Source organism: Sturnus vulgaris, chromosome Z, assembly GCF_052056855.1.
Source record: "Sturnus vulgaris isolate bStuVul1 chromosome Z, bStuVul1.hap1, whole genome shotgun sequence".
NCBI classification, from domain to species: Eukaryota; Metazoa; Chordata; class Aves; order Passeriformes; family Sturnidae; genus Sturnus; species Sturnus vulgaris.
The window spans coordinates 80411308-80427335 of record NC_142283.1 but is presented as its reverse complement, the minus strand read 5'-3'; the positions used below and the strand labels follow the sequence as shown (position 1 = coordinate 80427335).

The window sequence follows — 16028 nt, the reverse complement described above, 5'->3', positions numbered from 1 at the left end:
TTCTTTCCTTTTTTTTTTTTTTTTTTCCAAAGAGGAAATAAATGTAGGTACCCCACCCTGAGGGGAGAGCACAAATCTGTCAGCCCTTGTCGGGTGGGGGCAGGCAGCTGGGCTGTGTTAAGGAAGTCACCCTGGGGAGGGAAGGGGTTCTGGGCATGGGTGGGGGGCCTTGGCTGCCTGCCCAGGGCTGCAGGCAGAGAGGGGGCTGTGGTCCTGGGCAGCACTGGACAAGGCTCTAATGCTGTCTGCAGAGCCCAAGAATCACAGAATGGTTTGTGTTGGAGGGACCTCAAAGCCCATCCTGTCCCAGTCCACCTTCCTCTATCCCAGGCTGCTCCAAGCCCCAGTGTCCAGCCTGGCCTTGGACACTGCCAGGGATGCAGGGGCAGCCACAGCTGCTCTGGGCACCCTGTGCCAGGGCCTGCCCACCCTCCCAGCCAGCAATTCCTTGCCAAGATCCCATCCAGCCCTGCCCTCTGGCACTGGAAGCCATTGCCTGTGTGCTGTCCCTGCCTGCCTTGTCCCCAGTCCCTCTGCAGCTCTCCTGGAGCCCCTTCAGGCCCTGGCAGGGGCTCTGAGCTCTCCCTGGAGCCATGCAACTTGTGATGAGTTAATCTCACCCAGGGTTGGAATACAAGATCTGTACATAAGCCTGGCTTGGAGTTAGAAAATCTGCTGAGGGGTCGGAGGAGATCTCAGACCTTGTCCTGTGTGACCCAGGTCCTTTACTAACTCCTTCCTTCAGCTCCCTGCTAACCAGAACACCCAGATTCCATCAGCTTTCCTGGAGGAGCACGCTGGGGTGGTGTTGGGTTTGCTGCATCACCCCCATCCCAGCAGTTAAGGGAGGGTGGGAACCCAAGCTGCTTTGGAAGCCTGGATCCTCCTCGCTCCATCTGTGTTTCCGTGCACTCCAACTGGGTCGGGCTGATGCCATGGCAAGGCTTCCTCTTGCAGACAGCAGTCTTGCATGCTGTCATCCTGCAGCAGGGGCTTGATGGTGAGCAGATGGATTTGCTTTCCTGTTTCCCTTCCTGTCAGCCTCGTGCTGAGGCTGGCCAGCCCTGCTTCTCAAGCAGGAATATCTCAAGAGGCCGGCTCAGCATCTCCATCGTCACCCAACCTCGTGTAGGTGTTCTGTTTCCACTTCTGAATCAATGCTCAAAGGAATACATAGAGAACCAATATTTTAAGTTTCTCTGGGAGCTGATTGCAATAAAAAAATTACAAAGAGCCTATCCAAATCTTTCTTCTTGTGGTTTTATACTGTCAGGGCAGGAGGCAAATCAGTTCTGGGGGTTCAGGGGAGACTGTGCTCAGAGGAGGAGCAAGGGAAGGTGGGGTTGATGTTGCTCCTAGTGGTGTGTTTGAGCTCGATTTACATCCTTACACTTCTGCAGAGAGATGTTTTGGTTCTAATTTCAGCTGAATGTTGTGTTAGGGACAGCAGGGAAGACGTTAGGAGGGGAAGTGTTGGATTTATAATTCCAAGCTGGCACTGTTTGGTCCAGGAGAGCATCAGTGGAGCCTGGGTGCTGTTTCCCGGAGGAGGGGTGGATCTGCTGAGCCTGTGCATCCCCTTGAGGCTGTGGGACAATGCTGTGCCCAAAGGTGAGCCACAGCCCTGGGGCACAGGAGGCTTTCACGGCCCTCTCTGGCACAGCTCCAGGGCAAGGGGCTCATCTGGATTCTGCCAAATAGCTTTCCTTGCCTGCTGTCTGGGATTCACCATGTGTCTGAGCTTTTAATATCACTTCACTCTCCCTCCCTACATCCCATGCCCCTGTCCCAGATGTATTTGTTTAAGTGGCTTTAATTAACTTACATTTTCCTGTGCGTGACAGCTCCTTGAGGCTTTGGTAGCTGTTTTCTGTCCTTCCACAGTTGTCACTGACATGTAGCACTTTCCCTGCAGACCAGCTTTCAAGCCTACCGTGTTTTTCCCCTGCTCTGTGGAATTTTTTTAACATACTGAAGGAAATGGTTTCCATGTGAGCATAGTTGCACACTCTCAATAGATTATTAGGTGTGATTTTCCTGATCCCTGCTGGTATCTATGAGGATTTTGAGCAAGGAAGCCAGAGTGGCATAGGATGATGGCTTAGGTCAGATAGATTTATCTTCACGAGTGACAAGACTGATAACTGTGGAGTGGCATGGCTACAGGTGTTATCATTTGGGTGTCTCCTCAAGAGTGAAGGTTAATGTCTTGCCACTACTGATCCATCACAGTGCTATCTGCAGGATTTACAGGTCTTCTCGTGCCTTTCCAGCAGCAGCAGGTCCAGTTTTCTGGAGCTCTGAGCTGTGTACCTGCACCCTGCTTGCAGCAGCCATAGGGATCGTGTTGGCAAGCCCTTGCTCTCACGGATTTGTTTGAACTCAAAATCAGGGATAATTCCTGCTTGTCACTGCATAGTTTTATGCTTTCCCAGTGGGATGGAGTGGGGCAAACTCAGTGCTCTGCCAAGGGAAGGCATCACAGGATGGGTTGGGTTGGAAGGGAGCTCAGAGCTCAGCTCATTCTACTCCCTACCATGGGCAGGGACACCTTCCTCTATCCCAGGCTGCTCAAAGGCATCAGGCAGGTGAGGGCAAGACAAGCCTTGATCCTGCCTTCCTGAGGATCACCCAAGAAATCTGATCAGGAGGGTGGAAAAGAGCAATGAGGGACTCAGATCTGAAGTAAAAATCTCCCGAGGAAAAGAGAAAGAAAAGAGCAATAAATCCAGCAAATTAAAATGAAAAGGCAGCTAACATGAGTGACAATTGTACAGCATCAGATAATGCTGCATCCTGAATTCCAGTGGGATAGGAAATATGAAGCAAAAATCACTCAGGTGCTTCTAGATAGCGATAAGGAAAGCAATTCCCATTTACCGGTAGAAATAAAATAAGAGGTCGTGATAAACCCTCCATGACTAGACTGGATTAGGGCTCTGGCTGTGAAAATTCATTACAGGCATGCAAAAGAATGCGTATCGTGCCAGCTAAACTGACTACAAACACCATTTATTTGGAGAAGAGACGATTCAGTCAGAATAAATAGATTTCTTTCAAAGGGAAGGCAGGGTGATCTGACACAAATCTATATTCCTGCCTTGTCATTTATTATGCAAATAAGTCTCACACCTCTCCGAGACATGAGGGATGAGTTTATGTTGGAGTTTTATGATGGAAGAATGATCTTAAGCTGCTCCAAGGACTCCAGGGCCAGGCTGGGGTTTCTTGCACACAGTGGCAGGAGATGCTGATTTCAGGAGGGGTGCTGATGGCAATGAGGGTCGTGCAGCTTGTTTTCAGATTTCCAATAAACAAACCCATTCCTTGAAATTTTTTCCTACTATTTGTGATGTTTTACTTAGGATTATTTAATTTCATTTAATTTTAATTTTTGCTTTGTTCTATTCTATTCTAGTCATAGAATCACAGAATGATTTGGGTTGGGAGAGACCTTGAAGACCTCCTAATTCCACCCCCTGCCATGGGCAGGGGCACCTTCCACTATCTCAGGTTGCTCCAAGCCCCTTCCAGCCTGGCCTGGGACACTGCCAGGGATGGTGCAGTCACAGATTATGTGGGAAATACCTTCTCTTGTATTTTCTAGTATTTTATTGTACTTTATTTGCCCATTCTCTGTAGGAGTGACTATATGTGGGGGTCATGTGCAGAAGGGAGCCTGTGGTGTATTATTGGTCCTTGTCTTCAGTTCTTTTTTTTTTGGCATCAGCACCTGTTAAGGCTGCATCACTCTGCTGGTCTCAGTGGAGCAGGACATGTTTGAGGCTCAGACTCTGAGGTGGTTGTAGGTGTCTGCAGAAGCACTTAGCCTGATGTGCAGGGACCAAATGTGACCTAACACCTCCTGTTCTAGCAATTGCATCTCTCAGGATGCTAATTTTAGAAAGAGAATTGAGCTGGCAGGGGCCACAAACAGTGGATGAAACCCTGATGTTCCGTTTGGTGGAGAGAGGGCTGAGCCAGTGTTAAAACAACAAACAGCAACAAAAATGAAACAGAAGAGTATCTCTAGAAGGTTTTTTTTTTTTCCTGACAGGGAGATTGTAATTTTTGTACTTGTGTTTCGGAAAGACTCCTGATGAATTGTGTGGTCCTGAATACATGTGTGAACAAAGCTCCAGGGGAACCCTGACCCACAAATCCGCCAAGCTCTCATCTCTGAGATGAACTCTGAGCATGACTCAGGATGAGTGGGACTTCTCTCCGAGGCAGCATGGAAGTCAGGGGGATGCTTGGGGAGTGGAGGGATCCAGGTGGGGCATTATACACTTGTTGGACACACAGAGAACCTGGGTCGTAGCAAAAACATACTCAAAGGACTACCCTAAATGCTTGGTTCCAGATCCTTCTCCATCAAAGCCAGTCAAGGTATTTGCATGGATTTCTGTGCGTGGTGATTCTAGGAGACTGGGGCAATAGATGGCTTATGATGACAGTAAAGGGACAGGGAACAGGTCCTTGGATGAGCAGGAAGGACTGACCACCCAGCCTCGGCTGCAGCCAAGGGAGAGGGCAGTGCATGCTGGTGTCTCACTTCTCCAGGGATATTTTACACTTGTGTTTTGCCCTCAGCATTTCTCTGGTGCTGGGCTGGCCGGGTTCTTGCAGCGCTCTGGAGAGATTCTGCTAATGGGATCTGACCTGATGGCTTTGCATGTTTTAAGTAAATTAAACACAGCTGCTAGGAAAATCCAGTAACCTTAACAGCACCACGGCTCCGTTGTCTGCATTGTAATTACAGCGGCAACCGCTGGGAAGTTCTACTTTCTGGTTTATTTTTAAATAACTTCTGAGCCACCCTTTGATCAACTACTTCATCCCCAAGTCCTGCCTGTCCTCTCCCAAGGTTTAACCCTTACTGTATCTTTAAGCATCTGTCTGATCTCACTTTCACTCAGCCGCAAAGGCAAGCAGCTGGTTGCAAAAATTACTTTTCTCCCCAAATAATTCTGAGCTGAGGGAGAATTTGAAGTCAGAGCTTGCAGGGTGCATGCAGACTGCAGACACTGAGTGGAGTTTTATGGCTCCTGGGGAAGGGCAACTTGAAATATGCATCTTTTTGTTATGCTTTAGCCAAAATCCTTTGTACCCCTGCAGAGAAATGGGCTTTCTGTCATAGTGACAACAGCAAAAGTACTTAGATTTATGTAGGAAGCAAAATTAGAAGCATAATTAGTTTTTCCCTTGTCAACCCTTGAGTGCAACCCATGCCTGCAAAAGCAAACGGTCAGCTGATGGCACGAGCATGGCTGTGTGCCCCTCCCCTGCATTAAAAACTCACACCATCTTCTGCACAGCTTTAAATTTCTGAAGGACACCCAGGATTAGGGAAATGACTCAGGGTATTCCATCAGAGCCTGCAGAAGGGCATAGAACAGCTGTGTTTGTCAGTGCAAGGAGGTTGGGTCAGCATTGTGGGATGCTGGTGCCACCTCGAGAGCAGCGTGTTCAGGACACCAGAGCTGCTGCACCTGAGGTCATCTGGTATTTGATTGTGTAATCTCAGAATGGTTTGGGTCGGAGGGGAACTTTAAAGGCCACCTGGTTCCACTCCCCTGGCATGGGCAGGGTCACCTTCCACTATCCAGGTTGCTCCAAACCTGATCCAGCCTGGCCTTGGACACTGCCAGGGATGGAGGAGCCAGAGCTTCCCTGGGAAACCTGTGCCAGGGCCTCAGCACCTTCATCATAGATCATGGCTCTGGCTAACCTTCACCTTGGGAGGGCTGGACATGGGATGAACTGTCTCACAGAGATCTGAGGGTACGTTTTCCAGCTTGTTTTCCAACGTGATTCCTTCTCTTTTTATCCAGGCTACCCAGGACAGGCAGATCCCAGCTGTGGTGCCCTGCTCTGCTCTCCCATCTGCTGTCAGCAGCATGTTGTTTTGTGTCTGCCTTGGAGAGCAAAGTTGGTGCCTGTGCATGTGATTTGGGTGAAAACACTGGCTGAACGTGATTGAGGTTGTAAAGTTTATGAGATTCTGCATTTTATGGTAAATTTTAAATTGACACTGCAATCAGAAGCATTAGGGTCTGTAAAGGAAAGTTGGTGTGATGTGTTGCAGAGCACAAGGTGGTAATTTCCTCTCTTATATTGATCCTATCAACAGCAAAGAATGAAGCAGCTGCTTCTTGGAGGATTGGTTTTTTAATGCGTTCATTCTATGAATTTGTAGAGTATTACTTATTATGTGGGGTTTTCCCCCCTTTGTTGCCTTTCCCCTCTCTCCCCCATTTCTAGAAGGGTGCAGCAATGTCTTACCTACACTTCTCACCTGTAGCTTTCAAAGCCCTTTCCAGTCACAGCTGACACTGTTGTTTCCATTTTCACACAGGAAGGGGAAAACTGAGCATTGGAGATTGGAAAGGATGTCAGCCCAAAGGTGCAACCAGGTCACTCCTTCTGAGCACAATCCACACACTCAGTTCTTTCCAAGCTGGGAGGGATGATCTGTCTCAGGGGCAGGGGTTTTTTTGTGCTGGAAGAAACAGTCCCTGGCAATAAAAAAAAAACCAGCAGCAATCATCTCAAACACTCTCCTAGGCAATGAAATGTCCACGTGTGCCAGGGCATGGTAGAAATGCCTTTTCAGAGTATGTTTTCCATGTGGGATTTTCTGCAGGGGCGTGGGTGACTTGGCTCCCATGTTTCTAGAGGGTATCTCCAGGGCACTGCCCTGCTTGAGGCAACACAGGCTTTCAGCTGAAGTCAGGAAGAGTCTGGGGAAATCAAAGACTCTTTAGAGCATGTGAAGGAAATGGGCAGAGGCCTCTGGGAGGAATTTGGGGGTCACCTGGGTATGAAAGGAGATGTGAGATGAACTCTTCCCCAGGCTTAGACCCAATACAGCTGAATCACAGCAAAGGGTTTTTTTTATGATGTTTGGTTTTCAGATATGCCAAGAAGATTTAAAAAGAACTGATTGCAAAAGTCATGGGTATTTTAAAGTAACATTTGATGGGGATTTCTTGAACATGCTATAATACAGCCTACTGTAGCAGCATCTGCTTCCCGGATTAACAGAGTGTTTGCAAACAGCACTTGGGAAACAACCTCCAAGATTATTTCAAAAGTGCAGAGCAGATTTGGTGAATGATTTATGACATGGATTTGCATATCAGTTGTTCCTTCTCTTTTCTTTGTCAAATTTATTTGTTTTAGTCCTATTATACAGAAGGCACACAAGCACTGGAGCTGTACTGGAAGTGTGGATGTGCCAGGATCGTGCTGCTCATCACAGCAGAGGAGACTGAGAGTGCAGAGCTGCAGGGCATCCCCATCCCATGCAAATGGGTTTTATTTTGGAGCTGTTGAAACTTAGACCAGGAGCTGGAGATAGGCTGAAGTGGCAGATAAAAATAATAACTTGGTGCCCAATCTCCTTTTACAGTCAGTGGAGTCTGGAGGGCGTTTCACACCCCAAAAGAGATACTGAAGTTTGAGTAACTAAATGGCTCACCAAACACTCAAAATCGTGCCAAGCTGCACCCCATGAGCTGCAGTAAGGGCTGTGGCAGTCACCACACGTGTAGTCACAATTCAGCTGCTGGCCACAGGTTTTTACTCTAGGACACATTGCTTAGTCTCCATCTGTCAGTCAGGAGGCATGCAGGTCCAGGGTTTTGTCTGGAAAAGCCAGACATGGGTCTGGGATAGCTTAGAGAGTCCAGTGTAGCAATGAGAACCTGCATTAAGGCACCTAAATCTGTGTGGGCACCTCAACTGAGATGCCTTAATTGGAGCTGAATCCTACCTGGTGTGCCAGGGACTGGTGCAGGTTTATCAGGCTGTCCCTGGGGCTCAGCCTTGGGCCTGGACACAGGGGAGGACATGTCCATGTGCTGGCTGTCAGTCCAGGGCAGTCCTGTGCTTCAGGTGAGCTAAATTCTAGCTACTGGCTGGTCAGGGCTACAGCATGGATGGGAGTCTTGGAAGTCCACTGGAAATATGTGAGTGGTTGTTCTGTTGAGGGCAGGGCTGTTCCCAGTGTAGACACCCTGGACAAATCCCTTGTGTCCTGTTGGAATGTCCAGAGATGCTGCAGGGCTGGAGCCCCTCTGCTCTGGAGCCAGCCTGGCACAGCTGGGGCTGCTCAGCTGCACAAGAGAAGGTTCCAGGGAGAGCTCAGAGCCCCTGCCAGGGCCTGAAGAAGGCTTAGAAGAAAGATGGGGGCAAACTTAACAGTGTATTGCAATAGGGCAAGGGGTGATGGTTTTAAACTGAAGGGGAATCAATTTGGATCAACTGTTAGGAAGAACATTTTCACAATGATTGTGGTAAAACACTGGCACAGGTTGCCCAGGGAAGCTGTGGATGCCCCAATCCTGGAAACATTCAAGGACAGGGTTCTGGTCTAGTTGAGGATCTCCCTGTTCCTGGCAGGGGTGTGGGCTGTAAAGATGCCTTCCAACCCAAAATGCCCTGTGATTCTGTGATAAAGGCTGTTTCTTCACGTGGGCTTGACCCCAAGGGCAGGACAAGCATTCCACATCACCAGTTTATTTGGGAATCATCTTTCCCAGCCCAGCAGCTTAGCCTAGGCAGGTGATAGGGGGGTCAGTGTGCTGAAGAGAGGCAGAAGCTCCACTGCTGGTGACACGTGTTGAGAGAGCAGCCCCGAGAGTGAGCTGATGTGGCACATCAGTGGTGTGTTCAGGGAGGGTAATTAGAAACCTGGATGTCATCTGCAGGAGGGCGTGTTCGAGTCATTCTGCAAACCATCCCTGGAAGCTAAAAGGGACCTTGTGGCTGAAGGGGAAGCCACAGGCAAGCCTGGCTGATTTGTAGCTTCTCATCGCACGTGCGTTTTGGGAACGGGAGAATGAAGTCTGGGCTGCCCTCAGCAATGCCCATCCCATTTTGGAAACGGCTGGAAGAGCACCAGGGCATCTTCTGGTTCAGAGGGTGGATCCATGAGTGTGTTTATTCACAGCCACTCTTCTTGGAGGGTTAATGAAACTGTGATTCAGGTCCGGCCTTTTCTTAGCCCAGGAGCTTCCATCCATTGCCCCATGAGAATTCCTCTGTGCCTCAAACAGTGATTTCAATAGTTTTAGGTGGAATCAGAGAATTGCGGAATCATTTAGGTTGGAAAAGTCCTCCAGGACCATCGAGTTTAGCCATGCCCCCAGCTCTGCCAAGGCCACCACTGACCCATTCCCCAGGTGCCACATGGCTTTTAAATCCCTACAGGAGTAGGGATCCCACCCATTCTGTGAAAAAATCTCTTCCCATATCCCATCTCAACCTGCCTTGGCTCAGCCTTGAGGCTGTTCCCTCTTGTCCTATTGCTTGTGAGAAGACACCAACCCCACCTGCCTGCAGCAAGGTGTCACATTGCAAGCTGAGCTCCCCTTGCTCTGGGGAGCGGCATCAGTGAAGGACCTGTGAAGAGAAGGAGACTTCGGGTAGAAGTTAGAGCTGAAGCCCCACACTTCTCAAGGGAAATGTGATGCCAGCCCTTGCCCTGGTGCTGGGGAGAGGTTGTGCATCGACCCAAGCAGAGCTCATGAGCTCTGCCATGAAGCCAGCACCCATTGCAGGATTTTTGCAGCCTCCCCTGTGAATTTTGCCCTAAGCAAAGACAATGGTGCTGGCCCAGTGTGGGCTTGCTTACAGCAGCCTGCATTAAGCTGTTTGCCCCCTTGCTGATCACTTTTGGCTGTTGAGTGGCAAACAAGCCATTAGTCCTTGACAATGGTGACTCCTTGTGAGTTAATGATCTGAAGGGGGCCCTGGCTAAGGAGGTCATGCTGGAGGGTCACAGCAGCTGGATGCTCTTGAAGGCACATGGACTAATTGGCTGCAGGGAAGTCCCTTTCTCAGGGCTGATCATGCCTTGAATGTCCTCAGACTGCCTAAATGTCCTCAGGCTGCCTGAATGTCCTCAGGCTGGTGGCTGTAGACACATGAGAAGGAGAATTAGAGGCCATCACAAAGGTTACCCTTCATATTTTTGCTCTGTTCCTTGACTGTATGTGCAGAGCAGTGTAATAGATTGGGTAGGGTGATCAGAGCCTGTTGGTTTTTCCATCCTGGGATCGTCATCCAGGTGTCAGCCTGACTTGGAAAATATTGTTGACACTTTCCCTTGAAAATAATGAGAATGAGAACCTCATGAAGGCTGAATCAAGATCAGTGGCTCTCTCTAGAAGCTGGGAGAGGGATCCCAGTTACTTCCCTGTGTCATGAGTAATGGGAAATAGTGCTGGTGGACCCTGCACTAACAAACCCATTCAAGGGCTGCCTGGAGAAGGAAAAGAGATGATTGGGAGATGGATTCAGTCAGGAACCTCTTGGGGAACCTGAGAAGAGAAGGCAGTGTCTCCATCTCCAGCTGCCCCATGATAATAAATATCTCCTTGCCTTGGTTCCAGGCTTCTCATGTAAAATGGGGAGGCTGCACACAGAGTGGCTGTTCCTTGCTTTGCACACCACTAAGCCTTGGCAGAGAGATCCTGTTTTCCTTGCAGCTTCCATGAATAGGAGGGAACCTCTTGACCCTGGCCAGGACTCAGGTACAAACCCAGGTTCAAGGGCAGGTGTGAGCTGAAATATGAGCCATTATAGGGAAAATACCCCAGATTATGGCTTCTTTGGCATGCAAACACTGCATTTCCATCTGACTGCAGGGCTACAGGAGCATTTTCCAGCTGAGCACTACAGCATCATATGTTCCCAGTGTTCTAATAGCCACAATGTCCTCTCTGTCCTCCCCAGGAGAAGCCTGGGCCAGCCCCCCAAATTATCCTAGAGACCCTACTGATATGGTGGCTGCCTGCTTGTGGGGGTCTCACGCCTTGAGATCATTTTGAAGTGGAGTAAAGCACCCCAAAACATCCTTCTGCCCATCTCCATCATCAGCCCTGAGTCCTGCCCACCTCCAGCCAAGCTGCTGAGCCTCCCACGTGGACGTGTCAGCTTCTGGAAATGCCAGCCCCCCATCTCCATCATTTGGGAGTGCAGGTGGTGGCCAGGAGCTTGTGTAGAGCTCCACTTCTCCAAGAGGTTTTCCCAAGCTAAGACGGGCGGGCAACTTTTATGGGCAGAGTTGGGAGGAGGCCGGTCATACACCTTCCATCTCTGCACCCCAGCACTTGTGGGATGTGGATTTGTTGTGGATTCGTACTTGGCAGGTACTCCAGCTGCCACTGGATACTGCAGTGTAGGTGTAGGAAGCCCCAGGAAGCTGATAATCCCGAGGTGTAATGTTTATCTGGGGGTGGGATGGGTGAAGCTGCTCCGGTGTGATCTCTGCCCGGGGTGTTCATCTCCCAGCTGTCACTGGAGATGGGATACGGTGGGAGGACGGGGTGGGCTTGCACCTCTGTGGCACGGTGTTGCTAGGTGATGTTGTGATACAGGAAAAGGTGATGAGCAGAGGAACTGACCGTGGGAACACGTGTGGGAGAGCAGGAGCAAGCCTGGCTCTGTGTTTTCTCATCGTCCCAGCAGCTTCTCCAGAGCTGGCCCTTCTTTACTACATAATTGCTCCTGGATCTGATGAGGGGTTTTGTTCTGTGTTTTTTCCTCTGTTTTTCCTTAGGAAATGGTCAGAGGAGCGAGAGGAGTATCACCATTTTGAAACAAAACCAAGGGTACTGGTGAGTACACACTGGGGTGAGCTTTGTGGGGAGAGCTGGCGAGCAGGATGCAGACTGGGGAGAACGATGTGGTTGTCCTGATACCTTTCTGGGGCCTTGGGATTCTGATCTGCCTTCAGTTATTGAGATTTCCTGTGGGAGAGGAGGTAGTTTGCTGTGTTAATGGATCAGCACAAATCATCTTTACCACCACCACCACGATTCTCTGCTGTCGTCAACGACCAAACCTCTAATTGCTCTTCCTGTAAATCTGTGGAAGATGCTCTCATCAATATGTGTGTTCTCAGAGCTGAGTGCTGGAAGGAGCAGGCGGCAGATAACGCTGGCAGCTGCACAGGAGTGCACCAAGCAACAATATTTGTTAATGCTTGGAGTGCTTTTGGCTATTGTTGTGCTTGGCCCCATCCAGACCCAGTCACGGGGCTGCGATCTGGGTGGCATTTCAAGGTCCTCTCCAGACCTGTTTTCTGCAGCTGTCACACAGGAGGCTGTGACTTGGATGTTTGCCTAGAGATCTTAAACAGGAAGAAAGGAGAATCCTTTTTTTTATCATCTGAGCTGGTTCAGATATGCCAGAGCCAGACCCTGAGCTGATGTTTTTGAACTGAGATATTTTGCATTGTGTCAGGTGGGAGGCTGGGGTGTTTTTCACCATCTTGTTGTGAGCAGCTTCCTTGTTTACACTGGCCAAACCCTCAGCAGAGGCATGCTGTGAGCCCCTGCAGGTTCCCATCCCTCAGGGACCAAATTCCCACATATTTCCTCTGTGTAATAGGTGCTGAGGAGCATCTGGGTGCTGGGCTATCACAGAGTTGTAGAAATGTAGTTTGGGTTGAAGGGGCCCTTAAAGCTCATTTCATTCCAGCCCCCTGCCGTGGGCAGGGACACCTTCAGCTATCCCAGGTTGCTCCAAGCCCCATCCAGCCTGGCCTTGGACACTGCCAGGGATCCAGAGGCAGCCACAGCTGCTCTGGGCAACATCTGCCAGAGCCTCACCCATCCTCATCATAAAAAATATCTTTCTTACACCTATTCTTGCATCTCTGTTGTAGCGTGGACTACAGGAGCAGTGCTAGTGGAGGTTGGATCATGGGGAGATGCAGATTTTTAAGACACACCTCATCTCCTATAGTACAGTTTGAGTGTAGATAAATGAGAAACTTACACAATGTGGTTTCAGGAAGCAATCTTCAGACATTTAAAAACATAGGGGCCCTTTATAGTTAGTGGAGGTGTTTTTATCCCATGTTACATGTGATCTAGTTTGGGCAGCACGGGAGGATGAGCAGAAGTCTGTGTCTCTTCTCAGGCTGCAAGAGCAGCCCACGTGAGGGGATGGTGTGTCTGCAGGGTCACCTCCTGACAAGGCAGCCAGGGAGGATGCTGAGACCCTGTTTTCCTCCAACCCCCCTGCCAGCTGAAGGCCTTGAGAAGGGAAGCTTTGTTCACAGGAATCATCCCTGACTCCAAAACAGGTTCTAATCAGTGCCTGGAGCACAGACTAAACTTCTTTCTGTCTCCCACACCTCCTACAGCTTCCCTGCTGCCTCTCTGTAATCAGCTAGAAAATAAACCCAGACTGTTCCTGAGAACTGCAACCCCTTCTCCTGTAAACAGGGCAACCAGCAAGGCTGCTGGCTGCAGAGCTGGGTGCTGCCAGCCCAGGGTGGTGAACGTGCTTCCCCACCCCAGGGGCCTCTTGCACCCATCTGCTCCCAAATTCCAGCTGTGCTTCCCCTCCATGTCCCCCAGTCTCCTGGCAGAGGTGGTGATGATTGGGAGGGCCAGTGTGTGCCAGAAGCATCAGGTATTTCAGCATTTCCAGACTTACACCGTGGGGGATTGGCTCCTTGAGCTCCAACAGTCCTGAAGTGATCCAGCTTATTAAACATCCATTTGTGCTGTCCTTAGCATTAAATAATTGGTTCCTCAGCATATTTGAGTTGGAGGGTATCTGATAATGCTGTGAGCTATCCATCAGGCTCCATTATCATCTCTGCACTCCTGCACCAGCTGCCTTGTGTCAACTCTGCCTTTGGGTTTACAAATAGATTTCGTTTCTCCTGCAGTTTTGCTTCTTTTCTTCTGTCTCCCTCTCTCAAAGGAGCTGTTTCAGGCTCCTTAAAAATGTGTGCAGACACCCCCGTCAGCATCTTTCTGCTGACTGGTGAGTGATGGGTCCCATCCTTGTGCTGCCTCTGCTCCTCACGGGGTCCCCAAGCAAAAACTCTTCATTTGCCTCGAAAAAAATAGAATTATTGTCTGGACTGAAAGGATTTCCACCAGCAAACAGATAAATCTTCACATTGTTTGAGTTTTCTTATCAGCTCAGAGGATTTGCAGCATGCACAACGATGACTTGTCAGCTGCCCTCTGGCAGACCAGCACTGCACCACCCACATGGGGGGCACAAACCGTGTATGTCCTGATGGTGTTTTAGTAAGGATGCCTCAGAGGGCTCCTAAAAAGCCTCCTAGCCAGGTGGGTAATATGAGAATAGAAAAATAGAATGGAAATAGAATGGAAAGTAGAATAGAATGGAAATAGAATGGAAAGTAGAATAGAATAGAATAGAATAGAATAGAATAGAATAGAATAGAATAGAATAGAATAGAATAGAATAGAATAGAATAGAATAGAATAGGTTTGGGTTGGAAGAGTCCTTTGCAAGACATCTTGTACCCCCCTGCAATAAGTAGGGACATCTTCAACTAGACCAGCTCAAAAGCCCTGCCCAGTCTTCATCATATTTTTTTTGGCATACCTGTTGCTGCTACTGCCATGCCAGCTGTGAGAGAGATGCTCAGCATTCTTCAAAAATCAGGCTTATGCTCACCTCTCCAGGTCTGCAGCCTCCTGGAGGAGGTGGATGGGTTGGAAGGTTACATCCTTGTGGATCTGATTTGCTTTTAGAGCTAATCCTGAAATCTCACACAGGGCCAGGGACTGCAGATGCATATATTCCCATTTTACAGGAGGTGTTGCTGGATGTTTTGCCAGTATCAGGAAAGACATAGCTGGGTTTTACTCATGCACTTCCTTTTTATATAGCTTAAGAAATGTTTTTCCCAGTGAAATGTTGGGGTTATTAAGGCTGGTCTCAGGCTGACAGGTTGGGGTTGTAGGTCGTACCAGGGTGTAGCACTGGGGCAGGCAAGAGGAGTTAGAAAAACAAGACCTGTCTCTCTTATAAATATCTTCCCATGTAGTCTGAACACTTGTTTTCTGGCTTGTTCTAGAGGCATCTTTTGCTCTTAGGGTGTAAAAAATGCAAGGCAAATTCCAGCAGCTCCAGCCCATTTAGGAGCTCTCGAGCTTGTACATTAAATTTTACCCCTGCATTTCCAGATTGCCCTTTAAGTTTTTTTTCCTAGTTCTAACCTGTCAAGAGGAGATTGATAAGAGGAGATTAATATCCTAAAATAGCCACCTGGTACTTTTGTAAAAACATGTTGGTGCGATTGTCTAAAGGACAAAAACATGGTATTTTGTACCGAAATATGTTTGCTTTTGCAGTAAGTTTCACCTTGCATCCCTGCCCTGAGTCCAGCGTATTGTTGGACAGGAGCCATCTCTTAAGTGAGCTTGCAGTATAAAGAGGAAAAAAACAGGGTGAAAAAAAACCTATAAACAGGGTAAATTATTATGGAACAGGATAAATTACTATGGAACAAGAGGTATTAATTCTGATTAACACACGGAGGAGGCTGATGCTGGATGGTGTAAAGTGACCCAGCAAAGTCCACGTGTCTTCATCAGTGGCAGAGACCTGCTTTCCTAAGACATTTGCAGCGTTCTAAAAGCCTACAAATTCTTGCTGAAATTGTCCAGAAGACGTGACAGCGCTCCGGTGTCACTGTAAGACAAAAACCTCCCCGATTCCCGTGCCTGTGCCCTAATGTCATTACTTCCCTTCTTTTGCAGATCCGCATAATGGCATTCATGGTCACACACGCACACAAAAAATACTTTATATAAAGAAAATGAATCTGGCTTCAGCCGGCTCTCGCCTTCTGCTGCGCTTACCTCCAGACCCCGGCTCGCCCAGGGTGAAATGAAAAGGGGAGTTAATGTGGCGGGGTCATTCCTCACTGCTGAATTGGTCAGCCGTCTGCCGAGCCAATTTCTGCAGCTTTTCAGTGGCGTGGCAGACCCCTGGGTAATATTTGCCTGAATAGAGCCCTAAGTGTTTAAGCTGTATTGCTGGGAATGGCTGTTTTATCCTATGCATCTGAGATTTCAACTCATCAGACATGAAGCAGGTCAAGACTCTCATGCCATTGTGTGCATTATAGCGAACAGAACAGAATATGCTTGATAAAAGGGAGGACTTAAAAGAAATGCTTCTTTAGACCTGAAACTTTCAAGTCCCACAATGCATCAAAGACCCCTCGTACAGAC

General features: G+C 48.8%; 1 protein-coding gene across 3 annotated transcripts in view; it reads left to right on the top strand.

The window, feature by feature from the left end:
- The window catches only part of ZBTB7C (zinc finger and BTB domain containing 7C), a 151919-nt gene that overhangs the window by 63236 nt on the left and 72655 nt on the right, over positions 1-16028 (top strand). For all 3 annotated transcript variants that reach the window (XM_014894877.2, XM_088156167.1, XM_014894878.2), the window contains one exon: positions 11570-11627. In XM_014894877.2, coding sequence (XP_014750363.1) covers positions 11570-11627 — 58 coding nt within the window. The remainder of the gene's footprint in view (positions 1-11569; positions 11628-16028) is intronic.